The 22,479-nt window shown below is 39.7% G+C and overlaps 2 protein-coding genes and 1 non-coding gene across 3 annotated transcripts; all 3 read right to left on the reverse strand.

Moving 5' to 3' along the window:
* Positions 1–2,251: 2,251 nt before the first annotated feature.
* Positions 2,252–9,767, reverse strand: Tmem230 (transmembrane protein 230). The gene is made up of 4 exons (XM_047541863.1): positions 9,634–9,767; positions 7,081–7,201; positions 5,669–5,791; positions 2,252–4,428 (listed from the first exon to the last, which is right to left on the reverse strand). The coding sequence occupies exons 2-4, from the start codon at positions 7,177–7,179 to the stop codon at positions 4,288–4,290; spliced, it is 363 nt and encodes a 120-aa protein (XP_047397819.1). The 5' UTR covers positions 7,180–7,201; positions 9,634–9,767; the 3' UTR covers positions 2,252–4,287.
* Positions 5,462–5,571, reverse strand: LOC124978512 (small nucleolar RNA U6-53/MBII-28). Its single transcript, XR_007107492.1, has one exon. It is a non-coding gene; the product is annotated as a small nucleolar RNA U6-53/MBII-28 (small nucleolar RNA).
* Positions 9,768–11,527: 1,760 nt separating the features above from the next.
* Positions 11,528–16,765, reverse strand: Pcna (proliferating cell nuclear antigen). The gene is made up of 6 exons (XM_047542277.1): positions 16,365–16,765; positions 15,195–15,292; positions 14,971–15,038; positions 13,834–14,028; positions 12,025–12,148; positions 11,528–11,938 (listed from the first exon to the last, which is right to left on the reverse strand). Exons 1-6 carry the CDS (start codon positions 16,583–16,585, stop codon positions 11,859–11,861), a joined length of 786 nt encoding a protein of 261 aa, XP_047398233.1. The 5' UTR covers positions 16,586–16,765; the 3' UTR covers positions 11,528–11,858.
* Positions 16,766–22,479: the final 5,714 nt, after the last annotated feature.

A 22,479-nucleotide genomic window follows, 5' to 3' on the forward strand; every position in this document is an offset into this window, starting at 1 on the left:
TAACCCTAGAGAAAGCCCTCTCAAGTGATTTGGCAAAAAACTTCACCCTTCATATTGGAGCATTTTCTAGCTAACTGGCTCTTCTCGTTACTGGGAATGAAAAATGAAGACATCAGAGTCTGACAAAGGGCCACCACCTCCAAGATTAGGGTTAACTCCTGAGCTACCAGGCCTGTCTTCCACAGACACTGGAAGAAAAACCTGTTCTGCTTGATTGGATCATAAATTGCCCCGTTCCCTTTTGTAGGTCTTTGGGGGCACCAAAGCTCCACTCCTGCCATGGACCTTCTACATCTTTAGGCCTTGTTTGGCTTCTCACTGCTCACAAAAGGATCCTCACAAAATATCCCTGCACTGTTCCTGCGCCCTTTCTACAAGCTTCCTTAGGCCCCTGGGAGTTATAGTCTAGCCTAATAACGACGGACCTAGAAGGACTATACCCTCTGGGTGTTCCCCTGCAACCACTAGCACAGCAGAAGGAAGTTCAGTCCCAGAATAAGAAAAAGGTGTAGGTGGCACAGGGTACCCCAACCAGCACTTCTCAGATACTGGCAGCGAACCCAGAGACCTCATTACAATGCAGGGTTTGATTTAGTGGGCAGGCCCAACATACTGCATTTCTAACAAGCCCCCAAGTGACACCCATGCCACTGATCCAGAGTCCAGCCCCTCAGTAGCAAGAGGCAAGATGGTGTGGCAGTGCAGAGGGAGGAGTGCTGAAAATAGGGAGAGGAAGTTAAGTTCCAGGAGAGGAGGTCTGAGGCTCCCCACACCACCTCATTATCAAGGCCTTCTCTGCAGTGCCTTCCTGACACAATGGAGTGCTCTGGTCTCCTTGGCCTCTGCCCTGAAACAGAGGCGCCCAGGCCCAACATGCTGGCAAAGGGCCAGGGGCTGAGGTCTCCTCACAACCTCCAGTAGGCAGTTCTATCAGTGAAGGGAGCTGGGTTAGTTCCAGACCCTGGCTCTGGGGTAGAATTGCCACAGAATGGCAGGTTCCTCAGGATGGCCCCAGGGACCGCAGATGGGCCTTCACCTTTTACCCTTCTCTGCCTTATCCCAGTCCCTGCCCCCTGAAGCCAAGGGAGTGACCTCCACCTCCACTTATGTGCCAGTCTCTGAACAAACTGCTTCATTTACCCCACACATACTTTTTAAGAACTGTGCTCCAAAGGTAATTAGTTCAACACCTTGCAGTCAATTAAGATTAGAGATAATGCCCTTCCCAACCATGCACTAAACTGTGATTGAACTACATACCTTTGGGACTAAATCTAGGAAAACAGAATCAGGGTAAGAATTTAGATGACAGGTCAAGTCAACCAATGGACACTGACCTGGTATATGAATCTTAGAGTCAGCAGAACCCAATGTTAGGGCTGGGGACGTAGCTCAGTGATGGAACACTTGCTTAGTATGTGCAAGGTCCTGGGTTCAATGCCCAGGACCATGCAAATAAGTCAACACTGTTATTGTCCCACTATCGGACTCCCTACTAATGGGAAGCTCCATATGCCAGCTAATGTATACAGACTATGAACTGGGCCTGCTGGCTTGAGCAGAGCTTCACTCACCTGGTAGCTCCAACTGTCTGTACAGCAGCTGGCCTGCAGAACAGCGGGCAGAGGGCCATTTAGTAAGGTCTGAAGTAGAAGCAGCCCACCCGCCTACTCCACAATAGAACAAAGTACAGCCTGCATAGTGGGGCACACCTGTAATCCCAGCAACAGGGCGGGTGGGTGAGTGCTTGAAGGATCAAGTTCAAGGTCAGCTTCAGCAACTGACCAAGACAGTCTTCTAAATCACTGGAATTATATGTATGAGCCACTATGCCAGCCAGAATGGAGAGGATTTAAAAACTAGTCCAGGATATGACTAACGGGAGGTATAATAGTTGTCACAAATATAGAACACCTGGCTTAGCTAAACTCAGAAAGGGAAGGGCTACTTTTAGGCAAGATATCCATTTGACAGTTGACCTTGGTCCCTATTCCTCCTATCTATCCCTCCACTTTAATTTTATCTGCCAAGCACCTAAAGCCATTCATTCAGGCTTTGTCTAAACTTGAGTCCCCAAAGAATCTTACTCAGGACTTTCCCAAGGATTAAAATGACACAGAATATATAATGAAAAGTACTTAGCACAATGTCTGGAAAAGGGTTCAAGAATGTTCACCATTATTATTGGAGGCTTTGACCTTCTCTCTATGAAGCACCAGTAGAATTACTGTCAATGCAAAGAAGTTACAGGTAGTTTGATTTTTGGCTTTATAAGATACTTGGGTAACAGGAATGTTCAAACAGAACAGCAAAGGTCATTCCTACAGGGGGCCATTAGAGAGGGATTTCTATCCCAGAAAGGAAGTCTTAGGACCCAATGACTACATACATATAATGGAAAATTACAATGTGGCCAAGGTGGGAGTGTAGCTCAGTGATGGAGTGCTTGCCTAGCACAAGTGGGGCTTTGGATTTGGTCCCCAACACTTGGGGTAGGGGAAACTAATCTTTCCAAAGAGATCATGGAAAGTAATACAAAACAGAATGGAAAAAAAATTGGAGTCCAAATAAAAAAAAAATAAATAAATAATGTTTACATGCTTAGAACATTTCTGTAAATCATACAAGGAACTTAATTAGACAACCTTTGAAGGTGAGCTGGGAGAGCAAATGTTTACTTTTGACTTTATACCCTTCTACTGTCTTAATGTTCCCCCTTACCAGCAAGCAGCATTATCTTTATAAGAAAAAGACCAAATAATTTGATTTGGCTAAAACTACTTGGTATGAGTTTTGTAATTACTGCCCAACATAAAGTTTTGTATGTATCACCTCACACTTTCACTGACAAGGTCCAACAACTTGATTACCAGAGTCTCTACATTCCCTTCCCATTACTAAATGCACTCAAACTTGAGGCTGCCTTCATGTCCTGAGTATACTCACTCCACCAGTGATTTCATCCACCTCCAAGGTTCTGAAGATAATGTCCAAACACTGAATCCCACATTTCTGTCTTCAGTTTAAACCCTCTCCTGTGAACTCAACACTGTACTGCAACTGCTGCCTCCACAGCTCACCCTGGATGTCAAAGAGACATCTACATTTACATGTCCAAAAATAACTCATCTTTCCTCCTAAACTTGCCCTATTCACAGCCTTCCAAATTTCAGTTGATGGTACATCCAGGCTTCTAGTTGTTCAAGTCTATAACCTCAGAGTAAGTGAATGACTGAAAAGTAGAGGCTGACTCAAGATGCCAGTTACCCAAAAACAAAGTTATTCCTGGGTACTTATATATATTATAAAATCATTAAAATGTTTTCTAAAGTATGTCTAATGTTAACTCATGTTAAGTCCAGGATTTGGATTCTGACATTTTAATTTCTTTTGAATATAAGTCATTTTTTTTCAAGCAAAGAAACAAAATCAACCTAAGGATATGGTCCTCCAGAGATCCAGGTCAAGTCTTGAGATCTTCAGTAGAATGACTCTATAGTACCAAGCACTAGCAATAGTATTATACACTCTAAACAGCAACCACTTATCTTCATTTTTCATCAGGGAACAGCCAAAAGTCCAGTCAAATGCATGACATATAGAACACCTTGATCTCCAAAGGATAGAATGACCCAAATTATATGCAGGTCAATCTACTGGGAAATAAGATCAGAGGTGGCCATGGATTGGTTATCAGAGACTCTGCTTATACTTTGAAAACTTACTCTGTGGCTTAAAAAATTCCTGGTTCCTGTCACTAACAAAACAGTAAAAAAAATATTTTAGACAAATCCACATTAATATGTGATTGTACATAAGTCTTCCAAAAGAATGTGAAGATAGGGGATAAGATATTTTGATATTTTAAAAATAAATTACTTACTAAGAAATTAGACTACCACACTCTTCCATTTGCTACAATAACAAATTGACAATGAAGACTATTTAAAAGAAATGCTCACTCTGAGGAGGGAGGGAATGGTAACACTTTCCACTACAGAATAATCTTCTGCTTTCCCAGACAATTAGCAATGCTGTTCTTCCATGGTACACATTCATGTGGAAAAACTTGTTGAGTTTTGCCAGGGCCAGATGAAAAACAGAGCATTTCCTAATTAGCTAATTAAGCTCAGTGAACATTTCTGGGATGGACCCATAAAATCTGGCCATTGTTTTGTCAAACATCTGCAAACTGCATAATTCCTCAGCCCTTCGCCATAGTTTCTGTTCAATATCTTAAAGGTGGGTTCAGTCCCACTGTAACTTGTCTCAGGGCTGAAGTGAGTGTTAGTCATCAAAGTCTGGAATGTCATCATAGGAGTAACCCCGGTAGCCTTTAGATGCATAGTAGGCAATGCGTAGATGGTAAAATCCTGGCAGGAACACCAGAATGCCAATGATCAGGACAGGAACGGCCCGGTCTGCCCCCTGGTGGCAGAAGAAGGAAAACATCAGAACTATACAAGTTATAAATTTTAAATAAAAGTCATGCGCAATTCTTAGATCAGTATTGTATACTTTTCTGAACATTTTCTTTGGAGAATACACAAGGGAAAAGTCTACGTTTATTTTCTTCCTAATTATAAACTGAAGGAAAGGCAGGGCACACTTGTAATTCTAGCTGCTCAAAAGGCCAATCTCCACAACATTAAGACATCTTTCAATCAACTGAAGGAAAACTACAATGTATCAAAAATTATAATGAAGAAAAATAAGTCATTCTCATCCAGATATATGGCTTATTTCCTTCTCCTTTTTAAAAGTTCTTAATTGTGGACACATTCTGTGTCCTATTGTCTCTTTATAATAAGTATTTGCCAATACTATTAAAAACTCTTCATATAACTTCCACTGAAATGGATGTATCACACTTTGACTTAACTGCTCTTTGTACAGCTATTGGACACGTTGTTCCTTTTTCACTTTCTACAATTGTATAGAATACCACAATAAACGTCTGTGTTTCTCTTGGTGTGTGTTATGGATGTAAATAATGGTCAGAATTAGCTCAGGACAACCATGTATATGGAGACAGCCTGAGAGAAACAGTAACTAAATATCACTTTAGGTTTCTAAGGTATATTGAAACTCAACAGGAACTCCAACTAAACCCAACATAAGAAGGAATTGAACTGGCGTATAGCTCAGTGGCATCAGACCATTAACTGCTTCTCCCCACTCACCAATATGTCTGTATTGCTGCAAAGCTACAATGACATCATGGTACTCTAGCTACAGTCCCTTATCAAAAAGGAATCCTGGATACTAGGTTCAGCTATGCATAATTTGTCATAGTTCCAAACTATGAGTAGGCAAATTGCTCAGTATCTCAGCAGCCAAGAATGCCTACCCACCACTGCCCACCTCATAAGAAATAAAGGAAAAATTTGTTGTTCATAGGAAGAAAAACACATTTTGTTATCAGATGATATATGTGTGTGTGTGTATTTTTTTTAAACATGTCCCTCAGGTCTCCATTTGAGAAGTTTTGTTAAACTCACTGGCACCCAAACCAGGGCAACACTGCCCTACCTGGTGGCTCAGTATTAGCATGGCAACTCATCACTGGGACTAAAAGAAAATCTTTTTCTTCTTTCTGCTGGAATCTGCAGCTGTGGCTCATGTCTTAAAGATCTCATGGTACATTCCCACATGCCCATTAGCTTACCCCTTTACTGATGTAGCCTGATAGCAGGAGGGAGCCTATGATAATGAGAAAGGCGCCAATCAAAAACAGCACAGTGGCAAGTGCAATGGCCTTATAAGGGATCTTAGGAGGGCTTTTCTTAAACTGCAAGAGAAAATAAAAACAAAAAAGACAAAAGAACATCATTATGAAAATACCAGGGCTACCAAGGCAAAAATACTTCAAAGCAAGGAGGATAATTAAGAACCAAACTGGATGCTTCAAGTATGTTAAAGTATGTCCTACCATCCAGTGTAGCTCTGGGAGAGAAAGGAAAAGGACAGGATCTAGGTCTAGCTATGCTGGAATAGTTACTCAAAGTTACTGAAATGTCATCTTTTCTAGTTTTAACCTAATTCCACAGACTATTCACTGTACATTAAAATGCTTTTTTCAAAAAATAAAAACAGGCACTACTTCACGGTCAATTATTCGTTAGAAATATACTTATTAAGTGCCTTGCACAGGGATGACTGTACTAACTTACAGGGATTTAAGAGCAAACAACATGCTGGGAGAAAGCAAAGAAGTTAAGGGATTTTTGGAATTCAAAATCTGTACACCCTCTGAAGGTTCCAGTTTTTTGTTTTTTTGTTTTTTTGTTTTGTTGTTAAGGCATTAGTATTCAAACAGTTCAATTCAAGCTTAAGATTCAGAGACAACTTTCTAAGGTTTGGCTCACAGCTGAATCTGAGCTAACTGGCTGGAAAATTCCCAGATCTATTTTTCTCTCTCCTTCAAGTATGGGTCCAGAGAGTACAAACAATAATTGATTTATTTATATTTAAAAGGATGGGTTCCTGCTACTTCATTCTTGGCTCTAGTTTTATCTAGAATATTCTACTTTAAGGGGAAGTGGGCAAAAGAATATGATATGCTACTCTTTTGTAGATAATGGTCAAGATAGAATATAAACAGTAAATATTGTTTTACTTACTATTTATCAAAAAAATACCTTTAATAAATTGGATCTCATGACATCAGGAAAGAATGAAGATTCCCACAATCTGCTGGCTTCAGCAGTTAGTTTCTCCCTTAAGAGATGAACTAACTTTGACTAAAGAGTAAATAAACAGTCCTTAACACAATTCCACTTAAAATATGGTTATTTTTGGACAAATTAAATGAAGTGTACAACCATAGGTAACTATAGGACTCAGGCATTACAATTAAAATGTTTTTTTTAGAAATGGACAATATTGGAATTGGTTGGAAAATGCCCTGCCAAGGTTTGCTTCAGCTAGCTAAGGTTAAAAGGGTCTCAGAAATGAGTTCACATCTCGCTGTTCATGCCAGTCCTCAGGGACAATTAGCAAAACCTCCACCATGAAGGTCTTCCTGTTAACTCATCAGAAATACAGCCACCAGTCTTGTCACTTCCCTTCTGCATTTACCTGAAGGTCAATGTAGCCATCATCTGTGCTGGAGAGCCTTGAATACTTTACTTTGCTACTGGGGATTCCAGTAGTCAGATTAGTACGAGACGGCATCATAACACGCTGACACAGCTAGAGTCTAAAACAACAACAAAAAAACTGTTATTGTCTGTAGGTGATAATAACACATTAGAGCCAATGACTTCAGATTCTATCTACTGGAGTTCTATCTACTGGGTTGCCATATCATATTGCAACTGATGATTTAGGCTTCACTGCTCTTAAAACCTGATGGTCCTTTGACACAGTGCAAAAAAACCTCATTATGTATCTACTTTGGTTTATCCTTACAGAATGAGAGCCAGGAAATTCACCAAGAACCAAATTTCAATTTACCTTACCACCAATGTTCCCTAATTCTTCCAAAGTCATAAAAGAGTAGCTTAAATTCAGATGCACCTGATGCCACAGACCACATTTTTCAAACATGCTTCTGTAGTACTGCCTGTCCCCTACCCCTGCTTAGGAACATATATTCAAGTGAGTTTCTTATTTACCAGGGAAAGAAAAGATGATGGGAAATAGAATACACTCACATCAGCATTTTGTTTATTTCCCCTTGTTGGATAACATCTTTTTAAAGCAAATGATCTATAAAGCATTCTTGTAAATTCAGATAACCTCTTGGCTATTAGTACTACACCAGCGCCTTTAATTCACCCCCTCTGTTCCACTCCAAGCATGGATAAGTAGTGATTACATTTTCCAGGCTGTGTAGCTACTTAAAAATACTGAATTAAAAAAAACAAACAAAAAAAACACTGAATTAAAAATCTGGCTTATTGTTCAAAATATCAAAGCAGACAGCAGTAATGAAATCATTTATACTGTCTGAAAATGGATAAGCCTTCAAAGCAATGACATTTAAATTTTAAAAATTTGAAATCTGTATACTTTTATTTCATGAAGTCACAAACTTATGTGAACAAGTGAATTTAAGTAAAGAAGCATCTTTAAAAATACAGAAAATTAAGTATTTCAACAAGGGCAACAGAAAACAACAAACTGGCCTTTCTCCAGTGTGATATTGAGTAAATCGTGATTACAATTTATCATATGGTGGTTACTAATTACTTAAGTCTTGGTTAGGTGTCAAGCTTTTTTCCAAGTGCTTTATACATATTTGACTGAAAGTTAACAAATTATTACAGTCGACCTAAAGTAATAGCATTATGAAAGAACTGGTGCTAATCCTGTCACTTATTAACACCAGTCCAGGAATCAAGTATTAAAAAAATACCAGTAATGCTAACACATGCTTTTCTAAAAGGGTCAGAGGGATGGAGATGTACCTCAGTGGTAGCATTCCTGCATATCATGTACTAGGCCCTGGATTCAATCCCAAGTAAGGGGGGCGGGGCGGAGGGGCAGTTTAGAACAAGGTGCATTAAATACTGTTTTAGTATGGCGATTATGATACCAAGATTAAAGTTAACAATATAAAACTTAAAGTTCAAACTACCAATATATGATTTTGAGGGCATCTGACCACACCTGATTTCCTTTCTTAAAACAATGACATGCTCCATTAATAATTCATACACTTGCATATAACAAAAAATCGCATAAAACAAAAAATTCTCCGCTTGGCCAATTTCCTCTGGGTTCTTGTCTAGCAAATTGTGAAGAAAAAAAATCCACCACCCATCACAGAAGGGAAGAGTAAACGGAGTAGGATCTGTGTAAGCAAGAAGAAAGAGAACTCCCGCCATGCGGGAGGGGCCCGGTAGCAGAATTTGGTGTGCCAGCTTAGGAGTTTATATATGGTTTCGGGCAGAGCGTGGAACAAAATCTATATAAAATAAGTATTGAGAAAGGCATCCTGGTTACCATCCAGTTCAGTTCACTTCCAATCTCCTTTTGGTGACCATCTTCCTTCCTGTAACTTCCATCTGGGTTCACCCCTACCTTCCGTTCTCCACCTCTGGGACAAAGGAGTTGGCTGGAGGTGTTCCCACAGGTGAGCCTCAAGGTCTTTTACATTTGAAATAGGCCTTGATGGTGCGGCTCATTAATATGTCTAGTTAGCCTCCAAGTGTGGTTGAATGGGGCCCATCCTGGTCATTTTACTATCTATTCTAATTCATCCTCATTCACTTATTCTCGGTAAAGATAAGGAATTCGAAATGAAGGAAAAAAGGAAAAAAGTTAACAGTATTTTAAAAGTACCAATCTAAGTTTCCAACAGGCTTTTAAGCAGCTACACCGCAACCCCCAAATTCCCTCAGCACCTGAGAGTTAAAAAAGAACAAGAGCATCAGTATAGCCCAGTGCCTCACATTACGCGCCTTTACATAACTTATTTTCCTGCCAATCTCCAGACGTAGCCATGCAGAAAAAAAACCGACCCGAATTTACACCAAAATCAAACAAGAACAGTTTATGGAAAGAGGCCAACTGTGCAAAGCAAGCGAAAGCTTCACGCCGAGGCCTCCGGCTTGCTTCCGGCGGGAACGATGGCTCGTGGCGAGGAGGGCGCAATGCTCCCGCTCCGCCCCACGCAAGTCTTACCCGAGCACCGCGCCAAGCCTGGGACTAACAGGGAACTCGCCCACGGTTACCGGCCGCGTCCCAGGCCTCATAGCACAACCTAACCGCCGCCCCAGCAAGCCCAGCTCGCCGCCGGAAGTAGCGTCGGACGGAGGCGCACCGGAAGTGGCGTCATCTGGAGCGACTTCTCACCCGCTTCCTGGGCGCGTCCCAAGGTAGCCCTTTGCCGGGGAAAGTATCTTCCTGCAAGCGTTGGGACATGTCCGGGCTTCGCGCGATGGTGTCGGAAGGGGCCACCTTCAGTGTGGCAGGCGAATGTCCCTAGGGACCCGCCCACGTGGGTCATAGGGCCCAGGTAAGCCTGCGGTGTAATTCCTTTCCTGACCCCGAGCTAAAATAGAGTGTAGTGGAGTTCCCAGGAGCGGAAGACAGAGTTCAGTCCTCCCAAATCTCAATTCAGTGCTTAGGCAGCCAGCCTTCCACCCGGACGCGGAATTTAGGTGAGCGCCCTTCCACTGCACTCTGTTCACTAGCCCCACATTCTTGTACTCTTTCCCTCCGCTGGCCAGTAGCCCTTCGCCCGGGTAAATGGCCTACCTACAGGGAATCTTGAAGCATGTGAAGCTTTTTGAAGTCAGTCTTAATAAGGTACAATTTACACACGTAAGGTACAATTTACACACGTAAAGTACAATTGGATGAATTCTGGCAAAACTTAGTTCTGGAACTGTGACCAGTCTAGATAAAATATTTCCATCACCCCGAAAAGTTCCATCAGACACCCTTGCAGTCAAATTTCTTCCCCATGTACTGGCAGATAGTGAGTATCAACTACTTAATATAGTGAGCTCTTAATATCCAGAAAATGAACTCAGTGCAAGTACCAAAGAAACCAATCACTTAAATCTACCAAACACAAAATACACTGGAAAAAGGGATAATAAAGTTCTCAATATGTGGCATACCAGTGACCTTACAGCAATTACTTAAAAAAAAAAATTCCTTCACAACTGCATGACCTTTTCATTTTTTAGTTGGATCCAACATACATGGAATTTATACTGTCTTCATTCTTCAAAGGAGTGTCCTAAACAAGACTACTCAAGAGAAATTATTGCTTAACCCATTTCTTTGGATCCCATTGGAGATCTACCATAGCTTCCAAGACTTGTAAAAGACCATCTAGACTAAAAGGAAACACCATCTTTTAATACTAGCCTTATAAAGCTCACATGACTTTGGGTACATCAAGTTTCTGAAAAGTATTGACTTTTGCTAAAAATGTTGAGAGCCTGTTCAGAGGTTCTAGCAGGAAGCACAGCTACTTGTATACCTTTGACTGAAGGATGCTCCTCTGCTATTCTCTTTGACCCTGTAGTACCTTCACAGGAGGGATGCACATGGAGCAGTTGAGGAAGGGGACGCTGGCCTAGCCTGCCCGACCAGCAACATCAACCCTGGCAATCAATGGAGTGACAGATGTTGCAGATAGATTGTCCTTACATCCACTTTTGCTAAAATGGCAAGATGAATATAGGATTTGATCTATTCTACCCTCTTCATTAGTTGAACAAATTAGAATGCCAAAATAAGTTTAACAGTTGCCCAAATATTTGATTATCTATGGTACTTCAGATGTTTACTGCCATCTTTAAAAAAATTGTTTAGTTGTAGATGGGCATAATACCTTTATTTTTATGTGGTGCTGAGGATCAAACCCAGTGCCTCACATGTGCCAGGCAAGTGCTCTACCACTAAGCTACAACCCTAGCTCCCTAATGTCATTTTAATGTAATTATACCAGGTTGCTGTGGACTCAAAGTCAAAAAACCCACATTTACATGAAAGGGTAGCTTTTGCTAAGAATTTAGTAAGGTATTTGCACCCAGTCATAGTTCAAATGAAGACACTTTTCTGTGAAATTTGAAATTCAGATAACTTTATTTAAATCAAAAAACAATTCTTAAAACTGCATTTAAAGCCAAGACCCTTTTGTTATAAAAATCACCAGAAGTATTTCTAAGTAAGGCAAAAGTATTTCTAGGTTAACAAGACCAGATTTGACTTTGGATTTTATTTTTAAGCTGTAGAGAATGAAGGGGGAAAAATAGGTTATTTACAGAAAACATTATCTACATATGTACTCAGTTACAAATTTGGTGACAGAAAAGACTTTCAGTACATGATGGCATCTCAGAAGCAGTTCTCAAAGAGCTTAATTTTATTTCCTCAGATTTTAAAAATGCCTAAGATCCTTCTTCGTCCTCAATCTTGGGAGCCAAATAATACTTTAAATGTCCCATGTCAGCAATTTTATACTCTACAACTGAAAGACAAAGAAAATAGTTAATTACTGAGTAGGTAGTATCAAATATTTTGCCTACAAAACAAAGTTCAAATTTATTATCTTACCAAGGGGTACATCTGCAGACATACTGAGTGTTACTGTGGGAGAGAGTGGAGTGGCTTTTGTAAAGAAGTTCAGGTACCTCAGTGCAAAAGTTAGCTGAACTGGCTCATTCATCTCTATGGTAACCTACAAGAGAAAACATAAGATTTATCATATTGAAAAACATTAAGAAAGTTGTAGGGCTTAATACCTCTATTGGTCACTTTGGAGAGTACTATGAAGTGAATTTCCCCTGGCTCCCCACAAAAAAATATTTAGCTTATCTTTCCTATATAAACCATCAACTAAAATGGTGATAATGGGAAAGCTTCTCTTTATGAAAACTTCTAATAAATCAGCTAATAAAGGAATTGAAGAAGGAATGAAATAAACTCTTGTTTTTCAGCTTTGCAAACCCTAATGACTTAATGATCTAGATGATAGCTAACATTCCAAAAGACATCCATATACCTTGTGTCTTCTACTCAAAATACACACTACCACCTAAAGTATTCTGGCTCTCCCAACCCCAAAACAAGAAAACACCTTGAATGTCATCAAGTCTCTATAGCTGTAGCTAGAGGTTTATGGAAAATATAGGGTAGATGTACACATTAACTGACACACAGGGATACAACTGACAAAATTCAGCCTCTGGAAAACTCTAAAACAAATAATCTAGTTTCAACTAAAAGATTGTAATGGAGAGGAAAGAAGCTGAAGAATAAACCAATAGGTGAAATGAAAGGAAAGTTAAGGGTCATGTCAACCAACTTCAATGTATGAACTTTATTAAAATCCCGATTTAAACAAATGTTCTGAAATAACTAGGGGAAGGTGAATACTGAAAAATTCCCTACAATTATTTTCTTGGATGTGGTAATGTATATAGATTTTAAAAATGTTAGTACAGGGGCTGGGAATATAGCTCAGTTTGTAGAGTGCTTGCCTGTCGAGCACAAGGCCCTGGTTTCGATCCCCAGCACTGCACCAAAAAAAAAAAAAAAAGGTACAATTTTCATTTAATTTATTTGCTTATAAATAATTAAGAATGTAAAGAAATAAACAATTTTAGGAAAACCTACATTTAGGAATTAGGTTTGGGTTTTTCTTTTTGTTGTTGTTGTTTGTTTTTTTGGTAGTACTGGGAATAGATCCCAGGGCTTGGCATCTGTCAGGAAATTGCTGTACCAATGGACTATGCCCTCAGCCCTTAAGTTCTTTATCTTTTGGTTAAATGAGGGGTCTCTAGGAACTCTCTCAAACTGGAAAAAAAGTCTAAGTATTTATATGTAATGTTTAGCATTTAATGCAATTCTTCCCAAGTTTTATGGAGTCTATGTTCTGGCCTTAATGAGAAAAGCACCCTCACTTAAATTTGATTCTGACACCAGGTCACTTGATCTAAACTGTCTCAATCTTGCTTTATCTGCTTTTTGCTTTTCCACCTTCAAAAAGGGCTTATAACCTTACCTAAAATACATAAAGCTAATAAGGATCACTGAGCCACTCATTGAGTTGCTACCCCAACCTGATTTTGAGAAAAACAGAGCAAGCATCTCTAGAAAGCTAAAGGTCAGACACCTAGTTCCACACTCCATTATTTTGTGGTTTGTGAAAGTGCTGATTTGCACTTCCTCTTCACAGATGTTATTCTAAATTAAATGGCATCTGCCAATTTCAACTGTATATTTCAGCTTTCACAAACTACTTAGATTGCAATTTTGCTTTTTTTTCTTTAATTTTGGCAAATAACAGTGGTAAACAGTACAATTGTCTTCAAATGTTTCTCTTTACTTAAATAGAAATTTAAATTTTATTTAATTACTTACAGCTTCCTCTTCTTTATCAACATTACTCGTTTGTGACAACTTAATGTTTCCATTTCCAAGTTCTCCACTTGCAGAAAATTTCACTCCATCTTTTGCACAGGATATTACAACAGCATCTCCAATATGACTGAGGTCTCGGCATATACGTGCAAATTCACCAGAAGGCATCTTTACTACACAACTGTACTCTTGTTCCTATGAGCAAAACAAAACAATCTCAAAGTTACAGCTGGGACCTGCTCAATGGTACAGCACCTGTCTAGCGTATTTGAGGTTCTGGGTTCAATCCCCAGCCACTGCAAAAAAAAAAAAAAAAGAAGATAATAAAGGTTAACTGCTGTAAATGTAAAGAACTGGCATCCTTACTTCAAGATGTGACATCTTAAGAACAACTCAGGATATAGGATTTTCTGATTACTTTGGAATATTACTCATTGTGTAATTCCCACCACTGGGCCATATACCTAGCCTTTTTGTTGTTGTTGCTTAAAAATTTTTGAGACAGTCTTACTAGGTTGCCCAGGCTGGCCTAAAATTTGTAATCCTCCTGCCTCAGCAGCAGCTGCCCAGTAGCTGGGATTATAGAAGATTGCCAGTGTGCCCACCTCATTGTGTAATTTCTTAACGTATTTCACTATCCAGTTAACAAGAGCCTCCTCATGATCATCTTCCAGGCCTATCTCAAGAGGACACTACCAGTCAGGAAGCAGTGGCATATGCCTGTAATCCCAGCTAGTCTGAAGCAAGAGATATGTAAGTTAAAAAAAAAAAAAAAAAAAAAAAAATTATTAAAAAAAAAAAAAAAGGGGCTGGGGAGATAGCTCAGCTGGTAGAGTGCTTGCCTCGCAAGCACAAGGCCCTGAGTTCGATCCCCAGCACCGCAAAAAAAAAAAAAAAAAAAAAAAAAAAGATGATGTAAACAGACCTAATTGCTTTCTAAAAGAAAATAGTATATTAGGCATTTTATCCCAACATCTCTTCTCTCCTTTGATATTAACAAAGTTAACGCTAAAATCTGAACCAGCAGATATGCTTCTAGAAAAAGTTGTTAGGAAGTAGGCTTTAAATTATTATAGTCACATATTTTACATTAATTGCCATGACTATGATATTCTATAACCAGAAACTGATACTCACTGGAATTCCAAGTTGCTCAACATCTAAATCCATTAACTTCATTTCATAGTCTGAAACTTTCTCTTGATCTAACAAAAGAAAGCACATGTTACTGAAAAAAATCAATTCTTTATAACGAAGATGTACACTTTACAACCATTACAGACCTCAAGATCACAGCTTTGAGAATTACTGACAGTACTATAATTTTCTATAACATAATTCAGTAAAATGGTACAACTTACTTGGTGCTTCAAATACTAGTGCCAGGGTGTCCGCATTATCTTCAGCCCTTAATGTAATAATGTCTTCATTGCCAGCACATTTTAGTATTTTGGACATGCTACAACACAAGACATGGTTTAAAATCAACACTACAGACTCAAGAATTAGATTTCTGGGCTAGACATATTGCTTAGTGGTAGAGCACTTGCCTGACATGCATCAGGTGCTGAGTTTGACCCCTAGTCCCTTAAACATCCTAACACTAGCAATTTCATGTGAGTATGAAGTATTTTCTGAATTAGAAATCCCCTCAGTGGGTAAATTATCACACAATGATCATTAAAAAAATGATCTAGGGCTAGGTGTGATGGCACAAGCCTGTAATTCCAGCGACTTAGGAGGCCAAGGCAGAAGGATCATAAATTCTAGGCCGGCCTCAGCAACTTAACGGAGATCCTGTCTCTCAAAAAAAAAAAAAAAAAAAAAAAAGGCTGGAGAGGTAGCTCAGTGGCAGTGCACCCGAGTTCAATCCCCAGTAAAAGGGAGGAGTGAGGATTAGAACTGGAGTTGTAGCTCGGTGCGCCTAGCACGCGGCAAGTCCCGGTGTTTGATTCTCAACACCGTAAGGGGGAAAAAAAATCCAATAAACCTATTAAAACATTGCTTGGTCAATATTTCTCATAAACCTAAAATGTAAACATACAAGTGTACTAGATAGGCACTACACTGGTTAAATTTTTCCAGAAGTTCGAAATATGAAAATAACTCACGGCGACTAATAATAAATAAGGATAGAAACAACCTATTGTCCCTATATAGTGACAGTGACACATTTTCACTAGGGCAGGTTATAAGGCGATTAAAGTCAATCAGGCCTAAGGTTTTCCACTCAAGGTTGCTGCCATTTAATGAGCAAAGGACTTTGAAACAGTCTTTTTCAGGCAACAGTCTTTTTCCCGCCACCAGCCGGGCTTTGTGACTTTGGCGCGGAAAGTGCCGGTTCGCGCGGCTGCCAGCGCGGGCTTTTCGGAACCGCGCGCTCCAGTGGGTCCCGCCTCCGGCACCACAGGCCAATGAGAAGGCGCGGACGGCGAACGCCAGCCAATGAGCGCCCGGCTTGGAGGTGCTCGCGCCAAAAGCGGGGGCTGCGAGAGTGCCAGGGCCCGAATCCCTGAGGCTCCAGGACTCACCTGGTGAGGTTCACGCCCATGGCCAGGTTACGGTCACAGCGGTATGTGTCGAAGCCCTCGGAGCGCAGGGTGAGCTGCACCAAGGAGACGTGGGAAGAGTCCATACTCTGCAGGTTGACGCCGCCAGAGCTGATGTCCCAGCAGGCCTCGTTGATGAGGTCCTTGAGCGCTTCCAGCACCTTCTTGAGGATGGACCCCTGGACCAAGCGCGCCTCGAACATGGTGGCGAAGTCTACAACGCGGCTACAAATGGGTGAAAAGGAGTAAGGCCTAGTCAGAGTTTAGGCTTCCCGAGACCCAGACAGCGGGCAAACACCGTCAAGACAGAGACCAGAGAAGACAACGACCAGTGCGCCGCGCCTGCAACCGTTTAATGCCGCCGCGTCCGCAAGCGCGCGCTCTCCGCCCCTGCGCCCCGCGTTCGGACGTCACCACGCTGCCCCGCCCGCCACCTGGGCGGAGAGACCCTAGGACCAATTGTAATCCCAGATCCGCTCAAGTCCCACCCTCCTGAACATCCATTGGAGGACTTTGCGCCGGGGCGGAGCACGAGTGCTGTACCTATTCCGAGCGCCTTTCTTGTTGCATTTTGCCTGGTTCCTGAACTTGGGCACGAGACCGGCTCGGATCGACCTCAGTACCCTCCCCCCCGTAAAAAAAGTACACTTTTATTTTGTTACTAGAGAAGTGATGCTGTTATCAAAATGTCAAGTAATAAAAAGGTGCAGTTATCTTCGTTATCCTGAGCTCCTGGGTACCATATCTACCACTTTTCACCACCAACCTCATATAGTCAATTAGTTGTTTACTGTACGCATCATTTTAAGTTTTTTTCTATAATTTTTTTAAAAAATACGTTTATGCCGGAAACACTTATGCAAAGTACCTAATATATTTCACTTTACGCCTTGCACATCTTCTCTATATTAGTATCAAATACATAATATTCCATACATAAAAGATACATAATATTCCATGTATGTAACCTAACATTAAACTTCCTGTTGTAATTACAAACACCTTGAGCATTTAAGTGTTTTTCGTGAGATTAACACCTTGAAGTAATATTGCTGAATATAAACTTTTTTCAGCAGTGCTGAAAATGGAACCCGGTGTTTGCTAGGCAAACTCTACCGCTGAGCTATATCCCCAGGCCTTCTTAAAATTTTATTTTGAGTCAGGGTTTTGCTAAATTGCCCAATCTGGCCTGCTATCCCCCTGCCTTACCCTCCTGAGTAGCTAGGATTATAGACAGGTGTGCATTACCACACCCAGCTAAACCTTTAAATTTTGATGAGACACTAAATTGACCTTTAAAAGATTGCAATTTAGGGCTTGGGATGTAGTTCAGTGGTGGAGTACTTGCCGAGTATGCACAAGGTCCCAGACTCAATTCCCAATATTGAGGGGAAAAAAAAGATTTTAATTTGTAGTCAGGCCAATATTGTGTCCCATTTCCCCTTATCTTCCTAACTTTAGGTATTAGTGGTCTTGTTTTTATTTCAGAATTTTTTTTTTTTTTTCTGTGTTCCTGGGGATTGAACCCAAGCTCTTGCTAATGATAGATGAGTGCTCTAACCACTGAGCTATGCCCCCAACCCAGGCTGGGCATCTTTCATTCATATCTATCTATATATAAATATATATATGTCTATATATATGTACATATATATATGATAGATATGTGTACATATTACTTTTTTTTTTTTTTTTTTTTTTTGCAGTGCTGGGATTGAACCCAGGGCCTATTATATGCTAAGTAAACTCTCTACCACTAAGCAATATCTCCAGCTCCCTGTATTTCTTGACTATTGCATTTAAAAAAATTATTACAGTGTCTTTCCTATTGATTAAAAGGAGCATTTTACATACTATAATGTTAATCATTTGCCTGTGTGGTGTGTGTGTGTGTGTGTGTGTGTGTGTATTTATATACATATATAATCTCTGTTCCCTGGTTTTATGTTTCTCTTTTACCTTATTTATGGCATTTTACTTTAGTTGTTTTTATTTATTTGTTTACTTATTTATTTTTGACACTGGGGATTAAATCCAGGGGTGCTTAACCACTGAGCCATATCCCCAACCCTTTTTACTTTTTATTTTGAGACAGAGTCTTCCTAAGTTGCTTAGGGCCTAGCTCAATTGCTGAGGCTGGCCTTGAACTTGCATCCTCCTGCCTAGCTCCTGAGTTGCTGGGATTACAGGCATGTACCACTGTGCCCAACTCTTTAGTTGCTTTTACTATCTTACCTTAGTCTGTAGAATTCTTCAGTTTTTTATTTGTTTACCATATATCTAAGTGTGAATTTAGTTTTACTTATCCTGTTACAGGAACTAAAGATTCATTTATTTCATTCTCTTGAATATTCTTTTTTTTTTTTTTTGGGGTGCTGGGGATCGAACCCAGGGCTTTGTGCTTGCAAGGCAAGCACTCTACCGACTGAGCTATCTCCCCAGCCCCTCTTGAATATTCTTGATATTGTGACTTGATCTCCCTACTGTATTCTGTCCCTCTGGCATGTATCTATTTATATTACATATATCTATTTCACTGAATTCAAGGTAACTTCAGTTTGTAAGGTGTACCATTATTTTATGTAGCACAAGAAATAAAACACCAAACTATCATCTAATGCTTCATCATTTAAAATTTCTATTTTATAATTATTAAAAGAACATTTATACTTTTGGGGCTGGGGTTGTGGCTCAGTAGTAGAGCACTTGCCTGGCATGTGTGAGGCACTGGGTTCGATTCTCAGCACCACATATAAAGGTTCATCAATAAACAACTAAAAAAATTTTTTTTAAAAAAAGGTAAAAAAAAAAATGTTTATACTTTAAAGAACATTATTGCTATATATCACTGTTGTGCACACGTTAAATACACAGGGGCTAAGAGTGTGCTCAGTGGTAGAGTGCTTACTAGTATGTGTGAGGTTCTGGGTTTGATCTCTACCATCATAAATGAATAGGTTAAGGCATTTCTACTATTTCTCTACATTCAGAGTTTCCCACTCAGTTGCTGATACTGTTATTTTCCTATAAACTATCATGCGCTATGTTAAGGGTGTTGATGATGTAGCATTTCTAAAAAGTTCTACTCTTGAATTTCTTCCAAGACCCTGCCACCCACTTGTTTTTTTTTTTTTTTTTTGGGTGCTGGGGATCGAACCCAGGGCCTTGTGCTTACAAAGCAAGCACTCTACCAACCGAGCTATCTCCCCAGCCCCCACTTGTAAGTTTTGATGCTGTCACTTTCTTGCTTTATGTGTGATCAATTTTCCTTTCATACATATCTCTACATCAAAACATAATACAAGGCTAGAGATAACTTGGTGATAGAATGAATGGTTAGCATGGGCATGGCCCTGGGTTTAATCCCTAGCATCAAAAACAAAAATACAAACCCCCACCACCACCACAATACAGTTTCATCTATTTGTGGGAATTTTCCTTTTTTGGGTCCCTTAAAATACCAGTTCCTCTAACCTAGGTGCCCTTCAATAGATGAATGCATAAGGAAAATGTGGTATATACACAAGGGAATATTACTCAACTATAAAGAAAAATGAAATTATGGCATTTGCTAGTAAATGAATGACTCTGGAGACTATCATGCTAAGTGAAATAAGCAGTCCCAAAAAACCAAAGGCTGAATATTCTCTCTGATATGTGGATGCTAACACACAATAAAGATGGGGGAGGGAGGAATAGAAGTTCATTGAATTAGAGGGGAACGAAGTGAAGGAAGGGAGGATGGGAATAGAAAAGACAGTAGAATGAATTGATGAAACTTTCTTATGTTCATATCTGAATACATGACCAGTACAACTCCACATCAGGTACAACCACAAGAATGGGATTCTACTTAGACTTAATTTATATTACATGTATGTATATATGTCAAAATATACTCTACAGTCATGTATATCTAAAAAGAACGAAGATGAATAGCCTTAGTTATTAAAAACAGTATCAAAAACATTCATCCTACAAAAAAAAAAGCAGTTTCTTTGGAATGTGTTCATTCTTCCAGTGAGGAACATTTGTTTCACTCATAATGAATTTATATTCTTTTGCTATTCTGTTTTAGTGTTCCAGGTTTACACAGTATTTTGGTTTAATGCCATATTTCAATTAATTATATAGTTTTTTTTTTTCATGCTGAGGACTGAACCAGAGCCTCACACGTGCTGAACACATGCTTTACCACTGAACTACACCTCCAGTTCCCTGAAGACATTTCAAATGACAAACTCCACTGGCATGGTACCTACGATGCACATGAATCTGTTGAAATGAGGACTTAAAAATGGCTATGGCTATGATCTGTGGTCAAAGCAGGCCTCTCTTAGGAGGTAGCATTTTACCAAAGAAGCTAGGAGAGCAGAAGAACAAGCATTCTAGGCAGAGAGACTAGCATAATTAAAAAGATGGGTATTAAGGGTAGGAGTATAATGGTAGAGCCCTTGCCTAGCATGAGATAGGCCATAGGTTCAATCTCCAGCATTGAAAAAATAAAAAGAAAGAAAAATGTAGGAAATATTTAGAAGGAATGCAGTCAGTGGTGTGTTGTAGAACACCAAGGTTGATGTATCTGGAGCATGCTGAACATGGGGGAGTAATGAAGGTAAGGTTGCAAAGAAAGGCAGGGGAGGGATCACACAGGACTCCATAGATTCTCTGTAAGTGCAAGAGAAAGTTATTGAAAGCAGGTCTTTTACATGATCCAATCTGCATTTTAAGGGAATCACTTTAACATTTAGTAAAAGTACTATTCAATCAATGGGAGAATGAACTAAGTACATTTTTATCAAATGATGGATTAAATTTTAGAAAAGAATAATAATGATTCACCAAATTCCTAGAAACACTGCACTGGTGAGTATATGTTAGGTTTCAGTGGCAGAGAACACAACTCTAACTGATTAAAAGTATTAAGATTTTCAGCTGGGCCTGTGCCGCATGCCTATAATCCCAGTGACTAGGGAAACTGAGACAGGAGGATCACAAGTTTGAGGCCAGTCTCAGCAATTTAGTGAGATTCTAAGTAACTTAGTGAGACCCTGTCTCAAAACAAAACAACCAACCAAAACCAACCAAACAAACAAACAAAAAACTGGATTTCGTATGAGGCCATGGATTTGGACCAGTCACTTGTTTGGGGCCCAACAAACTAAACCAATACAGCGTTTAATCATATTAACTAAGCTTTGGTTGGTAGAAGATTAATTATCTAATAAAGCTGTAAACAATTGACTAGTTAAGCTATGACCAATTAAGTGTTTGACAGACTAGGCCATAGTCAATTAAGTTGCTTTCTATGGCTCACCTGCATTTTTCTATAGATGTCTGATTACATTGTTGGTTTTCGTTCTAAGAACCTGTTCTGATTCTGAGAGCTGACTGCTTTACCAAGAATGATTTATTTTGCTTCCTTTTGTTCTTCTTTGTGCAAATAAACTGTGCTTACTTGATCTAAGAAATTCCCCCCCCCCTTTTTTTGGGTACTGGGGAGTGACCCCAAGGTCTAGTGCAAGCTGAACACCAGTGATACCACAAAGAGTTCCTTTCCCAGTTCCAGAATTTCTCTTTTAACAAGATAAAAGGGGAATTTATTTACCTAAAAAAGCCAGAGGAATCTGGCTTCCAGTGTCCAGGCCTAGTCTTAGTAAATGTGTGAAAAAATTATTAGTAACAATAATAAGCAAAGAAATATGAATTCACTAATGATACATTTTTCATCTATTAAATTAAGAAAACTCTGCTGTATATGGCAGCACATGCTTATAATCCCAGCAATTTAGGAGGCTCAGGCAAGAGAATGGCAAGTTCCAAGCCATCCTGGGCAATTTATTGAGACCCTGTTGTAAAGAAAAGGATGGGGGATGTAGTTCAGTGGTAAAGCACCCATGGGTTCAATCCCCAGTACCAAATAATCGGTCAATCAAATAATTAAAGAAAATTCTGTTAACATCTAGTATTAGAAAAGAGCTAAAGAAATGGCACTTATTTTATTTTTTGGGGTACTAGGGATTGAACCCAGAGGCACTTTACCACTGAGCCACACCCTTAGCCCTTATTTATTTTTTATTTCGAGACAGGGTCTCAT

Source organism: Sciurus carolinensis, chromosome 2, assembly GCF_902686445.1.
Source record: "Sciurus carolinensis chromosome 2, mSciCar1.2, whole genome shotgun sequence".
NCBI classification, from domain to species: Eukaryota; Metazoa; Chordata; class Mammalia; order Rodentia; family Sciuridae; genus Sciurus; species Sciurus carolinensis.

Excerpts from the sequence above, each read along its gene's own strand:
- Tmem230 (XM_047541863.1), bottom strand. The coding sequence starts at position 7,179 with ATGATGCCGTCTCGTACTAATCTGACTACTGGAATCCCCAGTAGCAAA. Across the intron at positions 5,792-7,080 it reads ATGGCTACATTGACCTTCAG|TTTAAGAAAAGCCCTCCTAA; the intron begins GTAAATGCAGAA and ends TTTCTCTTGCAG. Across the intron at positions 4,429-5,668 it reads CAGGCTACATCAGTAAAGGG|GGGGCAGACCGGGCCGTTCC; the intron begins GTAAGCTAATGG and ends TTCTGCCACCAG.
- Pcna (XM_047542277.1), bottom strand. The coding sequence starts at position 16,585 with ATGTTCGAGGCGCGCTTGGTCCAGGGGTCCATCCTCAAGAAGGTGCTG. Across the intron at positions 15,293-16,364 it reads ATGGGCGTGAACCTCACCAG|CATGTCCAAAATACTAAAAT; the intron begins GTGAGTCCTGGA and ends CTTGTGTTGTAG. Across the intron at positions 15,039-15,194 it reads ACTAGTATTTGAAGCACCAA|ATCAAGAGAAAGTTTCAGAC; the intron begins GTAAGTTGTACC and ends TTCTTTTGTTAG.